The 16,410-nt window shown below is 37.8% G+C and overlaps 2 protein-coding genes and 1 pseudogene across 3 annotated transcripts; 2 read left to right on the top strand and 1 right to left on the bottom strand.

Moving 5' to 3' along the window:
- Window positions 1-788: 788 nt before the first annotated feature.
- LOC125201624 (xyloglucan galactosyltransferase XLT2 pseudogene) lies at window positions 789-2,690 on the top strand (annotated as a pseudogene).
- Window positions 2,691-6,526: 3,836 nt separating this feature from the next.
- Window positions 6,527-9,676, bottom strand: LOC125206881 (Tetratricopeptide repeat (TPR)-like superfamily protein). 2 transcript variants are annotated; one of them, XM_048106107.2, is made up of 4 exons: window positions 9,361-9,528; window positions 8,723-9,224; window positions 7,327-8,646; window positions 6,527-6,919 (listed from the first exon to the last, which is right to left on the bottom strand). In XM_048106107.2, the coding sequence occupies exons 1-3, from the start codon at window positions 9,387-9,389 to the stop codon at window positions 7,603-7,605; spliced, it is 1,575 nt and encodes a 524-aa protein (XP_047962064.1). In that variant the 5' UTR covers window positions 9,390-9,528; the 3' UTR covers window positions 6,527-6,919; window positions 7,327-7,602. The 2 variants fall into 2 exon arrangements, with proteins under 2 accessions (XP_047962064.1, XP_047962056.1); XM_048106099.2 differs by having other exon boundaries at window positions 8,723-9,676.
- A 2,094-nt stretch (window positions 9,677-11,770) lies between these two features.
- Window positions 11,771-15,055, top strand: LOC125202123 (cytochrome P450 81Q32-like). The gene is made up of 2 exons (XM_048100465.2): window positions 11,771-12,686; window positions 14,268-15,055. The coding sequence occupies exons 1-2, from the start codon at window positions 11,799-11,801 to the stop codon at window positions 14,895-14,897; spliced, it is 1,518 nt and encodes a 505-aa protein (XP_047956422.2). The 5' UTR covers window positions 11,771-11,798; the 3' UTR covers window positions 14,898-15,055.
- The last annotated feature ends 1,355 nt before the right edge of the window (window positions 15,056-16,410 follow it).

Raw genomic sequence — 16,410 nt, 5'->3', positions numbered from 1 at the left:
ATTATATGCCCGCTCGGCATCCCCTGCTCGCCCGGCCATCATCTGCTGCCATTAGTACATATTGTAGTACCCACCCATCGGTCCCATCCACCTCCCACGGGTACCGTGGGAGTTTGAAACCCGCTCGTCACTGGAGTAGACTCGTTGTTGTTATCCATTTGGCGTATTACTCTTGTACAGAAATTCAGAGAGAGAGAAAACTCGTTAAAACAAGTGGTGCAAATGAAAATGACATTCAAATCGCGTATATATAGTGTTTCGGAAAAAGAAAAAAAAAAAAAAAACCACAGCTAGCCGATTGTTCGCCGATCGCCAGCCTACAATGGCGGCTAGCCAATCGGCCAGCGCTCGCCTATTTTTTCTCGCCGAATTGGCGCTAGCCGGCCGCAATGGTTCGACGAGCGGACCAGCTTGCGCCGGGAATCGGCTAGCCGGCCAGCTCGCCGTCATTGTAGATGCTCTAATTTGGACCCGGTTCTAGATTCTCCAGAATCGGAACCGGCGAACCTTAAAATTAAACCCTCCAATTCAACACTTACCTTTTCGTACTACTATAAAAGCAGCAAATTCCTAGTACTACGATATTTGTTGCAATAATTCCATTTTGGTCGCAATTATAAAACGCAAAGCAGGCAATCAATCACGGGTCAAAAGTCAGTAATCACATCTAATTTGATTATAAATGTATTTATCTAATATTATTGACAAAACATTACTCGAAAAGGAAGCATTAAATAGTATTTAAAATATTTATAGAATATTATTGACAAAGACTGAATAATAGGTATTCGTAGCATTAATTAAAAATGAACAAGACTGAGTAATTGAGTCGGTGCTAGGTCTCATCACTCCCCCCCTTTTCTCTCTCACTCTACAAACTCATCTCCTTCACATCCCCAATCAAATGCTTCCCAATTCGATAATGACTGCTCTGAATTCAATCAAGCTCCACATCTTCTCCAACCCTGGTCGTATCTGTGTCTTCCTCGTCTTCCTATGGGCTCAATTCACCATCATCTCCCTCGCCCGCACCCCCACCCCCTGCTTCCCCGACCGCTCCTCTCCCCTCACCGTCCGCTACGTCAAAATCCCCTCCCCCAACGCCACCACCACCACCGCCCCCGCCGCGCCGGAGCCTCCTCCGCCTCGATACACCGACGATTGCCCCTCCGGCCGCGTCTACGCCTACGACCTGCCCCCCTCCTTCAATCGCGACCTCGTTCCCACCGCCTGCACCGATCTCGACCCCTGGAATTGGCAATGCGGCATCGCCCCCAACCACGGCTACGGCCAAGCCGCCTCCGAGCTCCGCCGCACCCTCCCCGGGGACTTCCACAAATCGTGGTACCACACCAATGAATTCACTCTGGAGCTCCTCTTCCACCACCGCATCCTCAAGCACAAATGCCGAACCCTAGATCCGGATCTCGCCACCGCCTTCTACATCCCCTTCTACGCAGGCCTCGCCGTCGGGAAGCACCTATGGGGAAACGACACGTCAGCGAGGGATCGTCACTGCGAATTGATGCTCACGTGGATCAAATCGCAGAACTACTGGAAAGTCATGAACGGCTCAGATCACTTCATCTCGATCGGCCGAATCACTTGGGATTTCCGCCGATTGACCGATCCGGGGAAATCGTGGGGGTCGAGCTTCCTCAACATGCCGTCGATGCAGAGAGTCATCCGATTCATCATCGAGAAACACCCCAGCGACGAAATGGACGTCAGCGTGCCCTACCCCACCGGATTCCACCCCAAAACCAGCGATGAATTAGCCGAATGGCAGAGCTTCGTGCGCGATCACAAGCGATCAGCGCTCTTCACCTTCATCGGCACGGATCGGAATTGGGGGGCAGACGACCTCCGCCGCCTCCTGATGGACCAGTGCCGCCGCGAATCGAGCTCCTGCCGCGCCGTGGACTGCGGGGTGAGCGATTGCGCGAGGAATTCGTCGGTGACGCTGCTGCCGCTGCTGGAATCGGAGTTCTGCCTGCAGCCGAAGGGGGACAGCTTCACGAGCAAGGCGGTGTTCGAGTGCCTGGTGGCCGGGTCGGTGCCGGTCTTTTTCACGAAGGGGGCGTATGAGGAGCAGTATGAGTGGTTCTTGCCGGGGGAGCAGGAGAGTTACTCGGTTTTTATAGAGCAGGAGGAGGTGAGGAGTGGGAAGGTGGCGGTGAAGGAGGTGCTGAAGAGGTATAGCAAGGAGGAGATAGAGAGGAAGAGAGAGAAAGTGATTGCGATGATTCCGAGGATTATCTATTCAAAGCCTAATGCAGGGGTCAAGAGTTTTAGGGATGCTTTTGATATTGCTGTTGATGGGGCTATGGAGAGGATTAAGGATGAGAAAGAGTGGGTTGATTTCTTATGATGACTCTCAAGATTGAAGAAGAAGAGATGAGTTTTGTTTTTTAGCTATATACAGAAATGTGTACAATGTAATGTTAATTTTGGGAGTGAGATCTGTTTATTGCATTCAACAAATCCACATTCAAATTTTGGATTTTGAATGTTACCATTAACAGTAGAGTATATGGTTGTGGTTGAATGAGTGATTATTTTTACTGATAAAAGAGAATGATAGAAAGAAATTCAAGTCCTTGTAGATAGAATTAGAAATGCCAAATATTGCTGGCCGTAGTTGTGGTGCAACCGTGAATGCGTGAAGCCGAGCCTGTTTTCCTTTCCTTTTTTCCTTTCCATTTTATTTTTCTTAATTCCTTTTTCTTTTAGACGTGAAGAATATGACATGGTCACCCTATTTTGGGGCATATTTTGTGGCATATTTATTGTTGTAAGTGTTTTTATTTTAATCATATAAATTTCAAATTTGTACTTGCGATTTTTAAAAGATCATAATTAAAATAATAGTATATAAATTCAAAAAGTAATACTCCATTCATCTGTAAATTATAGTAATAGTGAACAGAAGCTCATATTCGCGAATGGAATAAAATGGAAAAATGAGACTCCTATTCACTAACGGAGGGAGTAAAAATTAGTACTACTATAAATTTAAAAATAATGATAATAACATCATGACCGGAAAAAGTCTTGCTAAATTTTTGTGGATACTTTTAACGAGGTTTCAAATGATAACGTGACATGTGAATAGTACTTCCTTCGTGCTGCCTTAAAGATGTTTTATTTTATACACTCGTTTTAAAAAATAATACTTTTTCCGTTCCTAAAAAATAAACAAATTTATAAATGGTACGATTTTTAATATGCAACTAGTGAAGTTAGACATATGTAAGAAAAAAAGTGAGATAAAGCGGGAAAAGGTAGCGGAAGGTGTGTTAGTGGATTGTGAGGTCTATATTAAAAATAATGTGGAGTAATAACTATTCCATCCGTCCGCCATTAGGAGCCCCGATTGAGTTGAATGTGGATTTTTAAGAAATGTTTGAGTGTGTGATAATAGAATGTGGACCAATTTGCATTATTATTTGCTTTATTCTTTGAATGTATTTTTACTTGTGTTTTTTAGTGTTTTATTTTATAATATTTTTATTTCACTTTTTATGGAAATGTCTAACCGGGACTCCTAATGCCGGATGGATGAAAATGGTCAACCGGGACTCCTAATGTCGGACGGAGGAAGTAGTTAATATGTTGAAAAATCTTCTCTACATTATTCTATCTTACTTTACTTTTTCTTCACATTAATTATTTATTACTATTATTTTTTCAAAACAAATGCAATAAATTAAACGTTCCTATTAATATAAAATGGAAGGAGTAAAAAGTATCGGTATAGCTGAACTTTTGTAATCATACTAGTATTTACCCCCGCGCTATGCGCGACTTAAAATAAATTCATTTGTTAATATGACATTGTAAATAAATTTAATAAAATAAATAACAACAATATCACGTAGGTTTAAATATATGTTGAATAATTATAGTATAAAATTAAATAAGCTTGAAATTAAATCAACATGAAAATAACTTTTAATTACAACATGTATAGATCACTATAAAAAAGAAAAATGTCGTTCTTGACAACATATACTCTTTAACGCTAAAACCCTATCAATATGAAATTGATATAAAATATTTAATATACAATCGAAAATTTTAGGATGACAATGATATTGTCATAAAAATATAATGAAAATTTTTAAAACCTCTCAAATTTTACCGTACATCATAGAAATGAAAATGCATTCCGAGTTGCGTTAGCATGCTATCTAATTTAAGTAATAACTAATAACTCTCAATTCTGTGTATTAAAATTTTCAATACAAAGACATAATTATATCAATACAACATGTAAATTTAAATATCAACACAAGGACATAAGTTTATCAACACAAGAACATTGATAAATTTATACCTTTGTGTTGATATTTTTAATATACAAAATTGATATTAGTTCAGTTATTATTATAAATTAGTTAGTATTTGATCACACACCTATCTAGCTAATAATAACAATTAAAACGAATTAAGTCATTATTTAGTGAAATTAGCCGGTTTAAATATTTAGCCATTGATTTCTACAAGTAACGTATCAATCTCGTTATCTACTTTGCACAAATTTCGGGTAATAAATGCATTAATAGTACTTAATTATCCGAATTTAAATCTAATCGTTCCATTACTATCTTAGTTTCTACAATATGAAATCAAAGACCATTCAATTGAATTTGGCCAATAATTTCACTAAATAGAAACCTGTTAAGCATTTGAATAGATTTATTAGCTATTTTAAAATTATACGGAAAATTTTGTGAAACTAAAAAACTTCATCGTTACTAATTAAAAAAATTTACATTTTTGAGAAAATTTTATTATTATAATAAAATCACCATGCTCAGGCAGTAACGCATATTGAACGGAGATTGGTGAGCACATGTGTATAGAGGCTTATCCTTTGATATTGATAATCTTGTCTCGGTATGAGTTAAATGTGTATTAATCATAATTTGATGTTATTAATATTATTACTAAGTTCAAAGTATTTTTTATTTTTATTAGTAATAATTTACTTGTTTTTGGCGCATCAATAAATCTGTCTTACTACTACAAAGGAACGAACTAAAAATAATAACTATAAACAAAATGTATGTAATTAGCAAAGGCTTCTAAAATATTACAAAATTACTGTGAATATGATGAATTATTATTATTGGGCCTAAATAAAATTAGTTGAGATGAGAAAATCAGAGCGGATAATAGGAAAAACCCTAGAAAATCTATACCATACGCATAATATGGATCCAATGAAAAGCCCTAAAATTAGTATTTATTATACAATTACAGGATATTTTTACAATATACAAAGGTGTAATTTATATATCTCCTATTTCTATTATATCTGTAAACCTAATCTTTTGAAGAGTTCGAGCCTTGAGCACCTCTCACTATTTTGTTTCACACTCCTCCCTTGAAGCTTTTTCATTGATTTTTTGCTCTGCCTCCTTTATTTACCATCACATCCGCTCTGCTCTTCGACTTTCACCATCTCAGATTATTTCCTCCATCTCCCTTTACCACTTCAGTAGCACTATCATGAGTATTATCAACAGACGCTAGAAGTTTAGGACGATGTGTAGTATACTCGGTTGCCGATAGCCATGTTGTATGGAATGCTACACGTTTGACACATGAGAATCATCGCGGGCAACACTCTTTTTTCCACCACGGTCATGACACTGTTGATTAATAGAATTGGTATTTATAGAAGATTTGGTAGCTTTTGGTATTTTTCTCCTTTCACACTCTTCTCTATTGAGTATTAGTGAGCACAATTTAATTTATAATTAATTAAATCAACATTAAATTGTCTCACAAATTTATGTCACGAAAAACTGTTAGAGCTTGGATCCATTTGGATTACATTTCAATTATTATTCGATTTAATTAGATTTAATTCCAATGATAATTATATTGTGTCCAATTCATTGATGGAGAAAAACGTTACAGCTTTTCTAATTATTAGAGAAAAGTTTTTTTCTTCTTCTAATTATTAGAGATAAGTTGATTATTCATTTGATGTTCTAAAATGACATTTTTGTGAACTTTTTTAAAATTCCCCTGTCGTCAAATAATTTTGGAACTTTCATTTACAAAATTTATTTGTGAAAAGTATTTATTGAGATTTTATTTTTTTTATACCAATCCTTGATATTTTTAATGAGATTAGCCGGTTTAAAAATTTAGCCATTGATTTCAATTGTACGTGGGTGAAATTGTAGTCATTGGCTATTACAAATTTTGGGTAATAAATGCATTAATAGTATTTAATTATCCAAATTAACCAAATATTTAGATTTATTCAAAATCTTTCATAAAGTTTATAAATATTCAATTCATGCCTATAACTCTTAAATATTTACATTAAATGCCAGAACTCACCTTTTATATATGTATAGATTTGAAGATTGAGTGATCGTTACAAATTTTGGGTAATAAATGCATTAATAGTATTTAATTATCCAAATTAACCAAATATTTAGATTTATTCAAAATCTTTCATAAAGTTTATAAATATTCAATTCATGCCTATAACTCTTAAATATTTACATTAAAGGCCAGAACTCGCCTTTTATATATGTATAGATAGATTATGGTCTACTTTAATAAATGTAGTGTTCAATGGATATGGATCTCCTGTTACTCGTAAGCATAACATAACATGCTATCCACTAAGACCATCTCTAACCATACATCAAATTCTACTTTTGGTATAAAAAACATCTCCAACCATACACTAAACCCAAATCCATTTTTGGGTTCAATGGAACTAACACCAAATTTAGAGTAGAACACCAAATTTGGGTATCTACTGTAGAAAAAATTTAAGATTTGCAAATCACCCCATTACATTTATAAAATATGTTAAAAACCGCTTTCTTTCTCTGCAGCAAAGCATGATGCTTCCTTCTTCAACATTTAAGTTCAACCAACTTTCCTGCAGATGAATAAACAAAATGCATCTCATCAATGCATTTTCAAACAGACACTGAAAACGAAATGCATTAAAAGTTTAAGAGAGACAAATTCATATCAAAATTGGTAGTCTTACATTCACCGTTCAGTCTACTAGTAATAAAGTAGCTGGAAATAAAACTCAGAGAAACAGTTCGTTTCAGGTATTTCGGTCATTAACAACATCAATGGTTTATCCCCACAGCAAGAAACTATTATATTCACATTAATGGGCATTTACATTTGAACGATAAAATGAATACATAATCAATCAAATTTTATCGATCTATTTATATACCACAAAGTAAACGCTTCCTAAACAGAGTTGGGACAAAAAACGATATCTCAAGATCAGCAGTACAACTTACAGCTATGAATATAGATTTTTACCTGATTTCATCTGATGTAGCTGTAAACTCATCAGCAAGTAATCCAGTTTCCTTCTATTATACTCTCCCTGTCCCTTAAAATTATGCACTCGTGCCCTTTAAAATTCATATTTTTAAGGGACGAGGGAACTACGTCTTGCCGGTTGATTTTAACAAGGATCTGTTGCCACTCTTCATAAACCAATAATTCTTCAAAGGCAGTATTCCAGTACCAAGAGAAAAGGAAACACCACAGGATTGAGTTGTCTTAAATCTTAGATATTCTCAATCGAGCACCTCACCAGTAGTCTCCACATGAACAAACACCTTTGCTGAAGAGGTGAAACCGTTTTGGATCTCTTATCACAATATCATGATCTTTAATCTTTGTAATCAACTTAAACATCGTATGACAGTCTTCGCAAGTTCTAATATTCTTCGTAACCTGGATGGTTGTACCAGGAATCGAACTCATAAGTCCGAAAACAACAGCCAACTTCTCACTGTGAATTTGTAACGCGATCTCCTTTTCTTCTTCGTCAACATCATGAAGAACTGAGCTCACGCTAGGTACATAACCAACTTCTTGAAGCTTCGCAGCTAACTCTTTTAGGTAAGCATATATCTTTTCATGCTCCGGATGCTGCCTATCACCAACCAGAAACACATGAACCCTACCTTTAAGTTCAATTATACTAAATCCAGGAGATTTAGCAATTCCATGTTTTCTCATATCTATTCGAATTCTTTTCACATCATCCCACCTACCAGCATCAGCATAAATATTCGAAAGCAATGTGTAATAACCCGAGTTATTTGGATCCAACTCAAACAATTTCCTTGCAGAGATCTCCGCTATCTCAATGTTTCTGTGTATCCTACCCGAAGCTAAAAGAGAACACCAAATCACAAGATCAGGTCTGACATTCATATCCAGGACCAAACCATAAGCCTTTTTAAGAAAACCCGCCCGCCCAAGGAGATCAACCATGCAGCCGTAGTGCTCTATAGTCGGTTCTATTTTAAACCTATGCTGCATTGTGCAAAACCAGTGCCACCCTTCATCCACCAGACCAGCGTGGCAACACGCTGATAGCACCGATACAAAACTGATACTGTTAGGTTTCACTCCACGGCGAATCATCTCTGCCAAAATCTCGAGAGCCTCCCTTGCTTGGCCGTGCATTCCATAGCCAGCAATCATGGCGGACCATGTCTTCACATTCTTGAAATTCATCCTATTAAATGCTCTCCTAGCTAAACTAACTCTGCCACATTTGCAGTACATGTTAATAATCGAAGTTCCAACAAATACGTCGCTCTCCAAGCTCATCTTCATCACCTATAACAACAACCAAATAGGACTCATCACTATAAAACCAATTTCCATAGAACCAAATGCAGCATGGTTTTAGTACCTGAACATGTATTCCTTTCCCGATTCTAAGAGCTCCAGCATGAGCACAAGCTAACAACACAGCTGACAAAGTCACCGCATCATACTCTGCAATCCTCACCATTGATCGGAAAACTTCAATTCCCTCCTCCGCTGCCCCACTCTGCGCACATACTGCAATCATAGAGTTCCAAGAGATGGAATCCCTTTCACTCATACCATCAAACACTCTCCTTGAACACTCAAGCATCCCACATTTGGCATAAGCGTCAATCAAAGTGTTCCCAACCCCCAAATCATCATTGAAACCTCTTTTAATCACAACACAATGAACCCCACGCGTCACATTCTTCTCACAAGCACGAGAACAAGCAGACAGAATCGAAACCATCGTGACTCCATCAACAAAACACCCCTCCTCCACGCTCTCTTCAACCAACTGCTCCTTAAACAGCAGCAGAGCCTCCCTAGCGCAGTCATTTTGAACATATCCATTAATCATCGAAGTCCATGACACAACATTTCTGTGAGGAATTTCGTCGAACATGTTCCGTGCATCGCGCAATTCGCGGCATTTGGCATACATATCAATTAGCGCGGAAGATACAAATAGATCGGAAGCATAGCCAAAGATAATAGCTTGTTGATGAGCTTGCTTACCGGAATTGAGATCGGCGAGTGCGGAGCATGATTTGATAGCGCAGGGAAAGGTTGAGCGGTTAGGCTTAAGGTCGGATTTGCGAAGTGAGGAGAAGGCTTTGAGGGCCTCGATTGAGTCGCCGCTCCGAGCTAACTCGGCGATGACAGAGTTCCATGAGTGGATGCTGCTTCTGTCAATGTATTTGTTGAAGAGCGATTCGATGTTAGCGGTGGTGGAGAAACGCCGCAGCCGCAGCTCTGAGAAGTACCAATTGAATTTCAGTCTACATTTAGTCTTCATCGGCGACGGCGTGGTCTGGGCGGCCACTAATAATTAGTTGGGGGCGAAATACTATGGGTCAAAGTATTAAAAATAGGATGAGCTAGTCAAGAGCATCCACAATGGAGGCTAGCGGATAGGCTAGCCGAACCGCTAGCCTCCATATCGGCAATTTAGATTAGCCGATTGGCGAATAATAGCCGATTCGCGGGCGCTAGCCGATGCGCTAGCCGCCATAGTAGGCTCAATTTCGGCTAGCCGGTTGCATTTTTTTAATGTATTTTTTATGCATTTTTTTTATTTATTGTATTTTTTAATGTATTTTTTATGCATTTTTTTATTGTATTTTTAATGTATTTTTTTAAGATTTTTTTTTAATTATGTAATTTTTTAGGATGTACCTTTTTTTAATTTATATAAATTATTGCATTTTTATTGCAATTTTTTAATGTATTTTTTAATAAATTAGGGAGGAGTAGAGTGATGCAGGGGCTCGTGTGTGGAAGCCTAGTTTTTTTTTTAATTATGTAACTTTTTTTTATAATTAATGTACTTTTAAAAAAATGAAATTAATGAATTTTCCCGTATATGTGTCGTAAATTTAATTCCGTATTTTGTGTTTAATTCCGTAAATTTAGTTGTTTTTTTAATAGTGCTGATGATGTGGCTAGCCTATTGCTTGTCCAGTTGCTTGTCCTGATGATATGGCAGAAGGAATTTTAGTGCTGGATGATATGGCAGGAGGATAAATAGACTAGCCTATGATTGGCCTATTTACCATTGTGGATGCTCTAACAAATGCATGTTGGGCCAAAGGAAAAGAAAGATGCTTGGAATTGGAATTTATAAGTTTGGGCTAATTGGATTGTGTTAGGTTAGAATGTGAAGGAGATGGTTTTGCCTGGAGTTTTAATTTGTGAACTACGAATACAATTCAAGATTTGAAACAGGGCTGAAACAGTACGATTTTGATTTTTGAAAGCTTGAATGGCCGCCCGTGAAATATCGAAGGAAGAGGAAGGCGGCGCTCAAAGGTCACGGAGAAATTCAGAATTTCTTGATAAAGATCGACCGGTAAATCATATAGGATGCATGCTTTGTTTTTTTAAATTAAATTATTTTCCTAAAGTCTGATTTTGTTTCGCATGTTATGCTCTTTTACAAAGGTGTTTTTCTTGAACGCTATTTTAAAGTTAGAATGGAAAGTCGAGATGAGGAAATAAGCAAATGAGATGGGCTCTATTACTTAAACTCATTTATTTTCCAAAGATATAAGTATGGTGCTACAAGGGTGGTTCACTCAACTGTGGCTTGACATAACTTTATTGATGAAAATTTTCTTGGCATAAGTTCACTGAGTGCATCAAGTACTCATCCTTGCATGTGTTTTTCTTATGTGCAGGTTGAGTTGTGACGAGCCGGTGGATGTTGAGCATTAAAGTGAATAAGATATCAAATAAACAGTTCTGAATAAATTATATCTTCATACATAATATTATTCTTCTCTCGAATGCTTCTGCTGAACGTTGTTTCATTTACCATTTAATATCGTTGAATATTGTTTCTTTCATTTGTTGAACTATTGAGATTTGATACTCCGATTTAAATAGGTGAATATCCTAGGTTGGTTCATGTTTCATGTCCAATTGATTGTTTCCCCTATTTCTTCCCCGCTTCTTAAATCTCCCACTAGTCACAGTTCAACCGAACTTTCTATCCTTAGAAAGTGCGATCGTGACAGAATGGTATCAGAGCAATTTTCTACTTTGGACCCGAGAGTATTTTTCAGTCTTAGTCTAGACTCGTTTCGCTAGACTAAAAAGTTGTATATTGATGGCTCAACATCCCAACTCGCCATGCTCAACTGAGAAAGAGGTGACGTGTTTTTATGAGAAATTTTGATGAGAAAGTTTCGAGAAGGAAAGATGAGAGTTTACTCTCTCTTACTTTATTCTCTGTATCTTTTTTTTTTCTTACTTTTTTATATATTTATCTAACACACTCAACATTCATTTTTTAAACTCTGTGCCTAAAAGTTTCGCCTCAACTATGAGTGAATGGAGGGAGTACCATTTGTGGACCATAATAACCTTTCCTCTTTTCTATAAGATAGGACAAAAGCAACTAACAAATCTCCATTATTTCTAGTAAAAACAGAAGTAGCAAAAAACAGGGCATCATGGAAGTTTCTCCTCTCTACGCTTGTCTTGCTCTGTTTCTCGTCATCCTAACTTTCAAACTCTTCACAACCAAAAACCACCGCCGCCTACCTCCGACACCATCTCCGCCGCTTCCCTTCATCGGCCACCTCCACCTCCTGACCCCGCCCCTCCACCGCACCTTCCACCGCTTCTCCCTCACACACGGCCCCATCTTCTCCCTCAAGCCTGGCGTCCGCCGCGTCGTGGTCGTGTCATCGCCCGATCTCGTCGACGAATGCTTCACCCGAAACGACGTCGTTTTCTCCAACCGGCCGCGCGTGCTGGTGGACAAGTACATCGGCTACAACCACACCACCATCGCCGGCGCCCCCTACGGCCCCCACTGGCGCGGCCTCCGCCGCCTCGGGGCTGCCGAGGCGCTCTCCCCTGCCCGCCTCAACGCGCTCTCCGAGGCCAGGCAGGACGAGACACGCCGCGCCCTGTCGAGGCTGGCCGCGGCAGCGACAGCAGGCGGAGGTGGATTCTCGGCGGTGGAATTGAGGCCGAGGGTCTTCGACATCATCTTCAGCATTATCATGAGGATGCTCGCCGGAGAGAAGTATTCTTCCTCCGGCGCCGGCGAGGGGGAATTCGGCGGAGAAATACAGGAGATGGTGAGTGAGGTTTTCGAGTCGGCGCAGTCGTCGAATCCGGAGGATTTTGTGCCGTTTTTGAAGTGGATTGATTACAGAGGATTAAAGAGGAAGCTGAGTGATTTGGGGAAAAGGCTCGACGATTTTTATGAGGAGCTGCTGGCTGAGCAACGCCGGGAGAGGAGGAGCGACACCGTTATCGGCCACCTGTTGGCAATGCAGGAATCGGATTCTCAATTCTACACGGATCAAACCATCAAAGGCTTTATTACGGTGAGAATATGTGTTTTCATATATTTTTTATTGTTATTATTGTAGCTTAGTAATTTACAATACCTTAAGAAAAAAGAATACTAACAACCGATCGCTAAATAATTACGCTAGATTTTGTAGGAACATAGATTTTATTTTAGGGTAAACTGCAAAAATAAAACTTGGCATTTAACATTTTCTTAATTGTCCAATGGTTAAAAAGTGCAATCATGTTACGTGTCTGAATTCATTAAGTAAAACGTACATGTGAGAAAATTAAAGACGAGATTAAGTTTGTTAGAAAGACGTACTTTAAGTAGTCGAACATTTTGTTCACATAGTATTTTTTCATTTCACACATACTCCCTCCTAGCATTTTAGGAGTCACGGTTTACTATTTTTAGGTGTCCCATTATAAGAGTCCCGATTGGAATATTTCATAAATGGTAATAGGCCCCACACTCTATTAACCTTTTTCCACTCACATTTTTATTATAAAACTAAAATATAAAAATTGGACCCACATTCTACTATCTTTTTTCACTAACTTTTCTTTACATTTCTTAAAACTCGTGCCGAACTCAGATGAGATTCCTAAAGTGGGACGGAGGGATTAATACATAATTTTCTTATGTATTGGATTACGTGAGAAATAGGTCAAAATTATGATAGAATTAAACATATTTTAAAATTATGGAATAGATTTGATCCAACTTTATAACTTTTTTTTAGGATTTGCACTTTATTATATCTATTGAAGTAGTACTTTAGCTCTTTTAAAACTCAACTTTTTCCGAGACATGATATAAAGTTTTCTAAGGCACCTGTATCCACTCTAGCCATCTCAACACAAAAGGTTATAGTATAACTTTCAGTTAACAACATGTAGCTCAAAAAACAAAATTGAGGGAATAGAGACTTTACTTAGAAGAGGTCTCGCATACAAGTCCGATCTAAATGTATAATGTAGTTGCATTTTAATTATGTAAATTGTGAAGATATTATTATAGGGTCTTATTTTCCACTATCCCTAAAATAGAATTGAGAATCGTATCAATTTACTGATTTATTAATGTTAGTTACTGATTCAATGTCAATCCACTAATCATGAATACTAGTAGAGTTTGTGATATTAGAAATTAGCAACTTATATTTTTTTTATGCCTCAATCAGTGAACTAATTGATTTCCCAATTCTACTTTTAATCTAGTATTAGATTCTCTTCAAGGGAAATTTACTCACTTAAAAAAAATAAGGCTTAGGTAGTAACGGAAGTATAAATTGAGTGTATATGCGTGTTTATCATAAATATTGTGCTATATATGTTTAACTAATTTTGCATTTCATTGGCTAAAAAGACTGCATTTTACTAGTTTCTTGACCCATCACCTCAAGCTACAGCCTACCTTCATTTAAATTGTCCACTCTTATAACTACAGTGATTTAATACTCAAGCTATCAAATGCCTACCATCCATTTAATTTTCAACTTTTGTAACTACATTGATTTAATAGGTTATCACGTAAATTACGAGCAAAAGCTAAGCTGATCATTTTCATTTTATTTCCTTCCTACTAAAGCAATTTATATTAATGCGACTAGAATATGATAGTTGCGGGCACGGATACATCAGTCGTGACAATAGAATGGGCCATGTCCCTTTTGCTCAACCACCCCAATGTCCTCGAAATCGCTAGGCTCGAGCTCGATTCAAAAGTCGGACCCCATCGTCTAGTGGAGGAACGTGATTTACCTGATTTAAATTATCTTCAGAACATTATTTCAGAGACGTTCCGTATGTTCCCTGCCGGCCCACTAGTGGTGCCACGTGAGTCATCTGCGGATTGTAAGGTCGGTGGGTATGACATTCCAAGTGGGACGATCTTATTGGTCAATGCTTGGGCCATTCACAGAGATCCTGATGTGTGGGAAGAGCCAATGAGGTTTAAGCCCGAGAGATTCGAAGGAGGGAGAGAGGTGCCGACAGAGAATTTGTTGCCGTTTGGGATGGGGCGCAGGGCGTGCCCTGGGGCGGGTTTGGGGCGACGAATGGTCGGGTTGGCGTTGGCGTCGTTGCTTCAATGCTTTGATTGGGAGAGAATGGGCCCGGACCAAGTTGATTTAGCTGAAGGAGTTGGGTTAACCATGCCCAAATTAAAGCCCTTAGAGGCTATGTGCAGACCAAGACAAATCATGCTAGAGGCTATTTCAACAAGGAATGTGATCGACTAAATTGTTCGATCCTAAGTAGTTTATATTAATTGAGTTGTGTGTCTCTTTATTTTGGACTTAATTAGGTGTGCATTAACTGCATGTATTTAAATAAGAGCAACACGTTTGTGTGGGTGCCAATTTGAATAAATTTAAGACAAAAACTTTTGTGGATTTAATCCGCATTCTCTTTGTTTTATACTCCCTAGTCTCTCCATCCTACATTAGGAGAAATAGTAATAGTAAGGTAAAAGATAGAATAATATAGAAAAGACTAATGTGAAATGGAGGGAGTATTTTATTAAGATGATTATAAGGTTATCAGGTAAGTAGATAATGATTATTTTAGAAATAATTAGTTAAAGAAGAATATTTACTTTACTTAACAATAATGTGGAGGTCTGATGGGTGGACAAGAGGCCTTGGCTTCTACCGATGCATTATTGCACTCGGCGTGATACACAACTCTCTTGTAACATAATATCGAGCATGGTATCGGACTTAATGATAAGCTATGACACCATCTTATACAATCTATTGGGTCGTTGTTCCATGGTGCGACTTGCGAGTGTTCACCATGGTTAAATCAACGTTCACCGTACTAATTAATATTGGAGTAAAGGATGACAAAAACTAGCGAGACAAAACGTAAAAGGAACAATGTTTACCCGCATTATGGGTTGACACAAAACCAGTGAGACAAAATATAAAAGGAAGATAAGAACTGCTCCTTCAATCATAATTAAGTTGGATCACTTCTTTTTTTGACACGTAGATTAAGGAATTAAGCTAATTGAGTTAAATGAGTAATAAAATAAGATAGGAGAGAAAGAATCAAGTTGGAGAGACAAGAGAGAGTAAAATAGAAGTTGAATAAAGTAAGATTGATTAAATGTTTTGTTTTTTGTCAAAAAAATGACTTAACTTTATTGAGACATCCCAAAAAAAATACTCCCTCCGTCCCATTAAAAATGCAACATTTGCTTTCCGGCACAGGATTTTATGTAGTGTTGTTTTGTGAGTTAATGAAGAGAGAGTAAAGTAAGAGAGATATAAAAGTAGAGAGAGTATTGTTTCCATTTTTAGAAACGTTTCATTTTTAATGGGACAGACCGAAATGGAAAACGTTTCATTTCTAATGGGACAGAGGGAGTATGATTTAACTTAGTTGGAACGTAGTAACTGCAATATAGAACTTATAAGAAAACAATTCTTCCGAGGCCCAAGATAACCTCAAAAGAGGCCCATGGCTCTTTACCGCCAAGGCGCCAACAACTTTGATCTCTGTTGGATACCTTTCTCAAATCCTCTTATGTGTATGCATTTATTTGCTTTGATTTGCTTCCTGTTTAGTTTTAAGATGATTTTTTTTTTTATCTATAATTTGAATCTATAGTCCTATAAATAGCTCTTCGAGATTTTGGAAAATAAGGGTTTATGATGATATAAACAGTAGGCCTCCTCAAAGGATTATCTTGGGACTCTGCAGAGGAATTGTTCTATTTTGAGTTTAGTTTGAATCTTATTATCACTG

Source organism: Salvia hispanica, chromosome 2 (genome assembly GCF_029641045.1).
Source record: "Salvia hispanica isolate PSC_SH4W2 chromosome 2, Shi_PSC_v1, whole genome shotgun sequence".
Lineage (NCBI taxonomy): Eukaryota > Viridiplantae > Streptophyta > Magnoliopsida > Lamiales > Lamiaceae > Salvia > Salvia hispanica.
This window is presented reverse-complemented; position numbering and strand designations above follow the sequence as displayed.

Coding starts and splice junctions, on each gene's coding strand:
- LOC125202123 (XM_048100465.2), top strand. CDS start 11,799: ATGGAAGTTTCTCCTCTCTACGCTTGTCTTGCTCTGTTTCTCGTCATC. Junction 12,687..14,267: donor CCATCAAAGGCTTTATTACG/GTGAGAATATGT, acceptor TAATGCGACTAG/AATATGATAGTTGCGGGCAC.
- LOC125206881 (XM_048106099.2), bottom strand. CDS start 9,640: ATGAAGACTAAATGTAGACTGAAATTCAATTGGTACTTCTCAGAGCTG. Junction 8,647..8,722: donor GGAAAGGAATACATGTTCAG/GTACTAAAACCA, acceptor TTGTTGTTATAG/GTGATGAAGATGAGCTTGGA.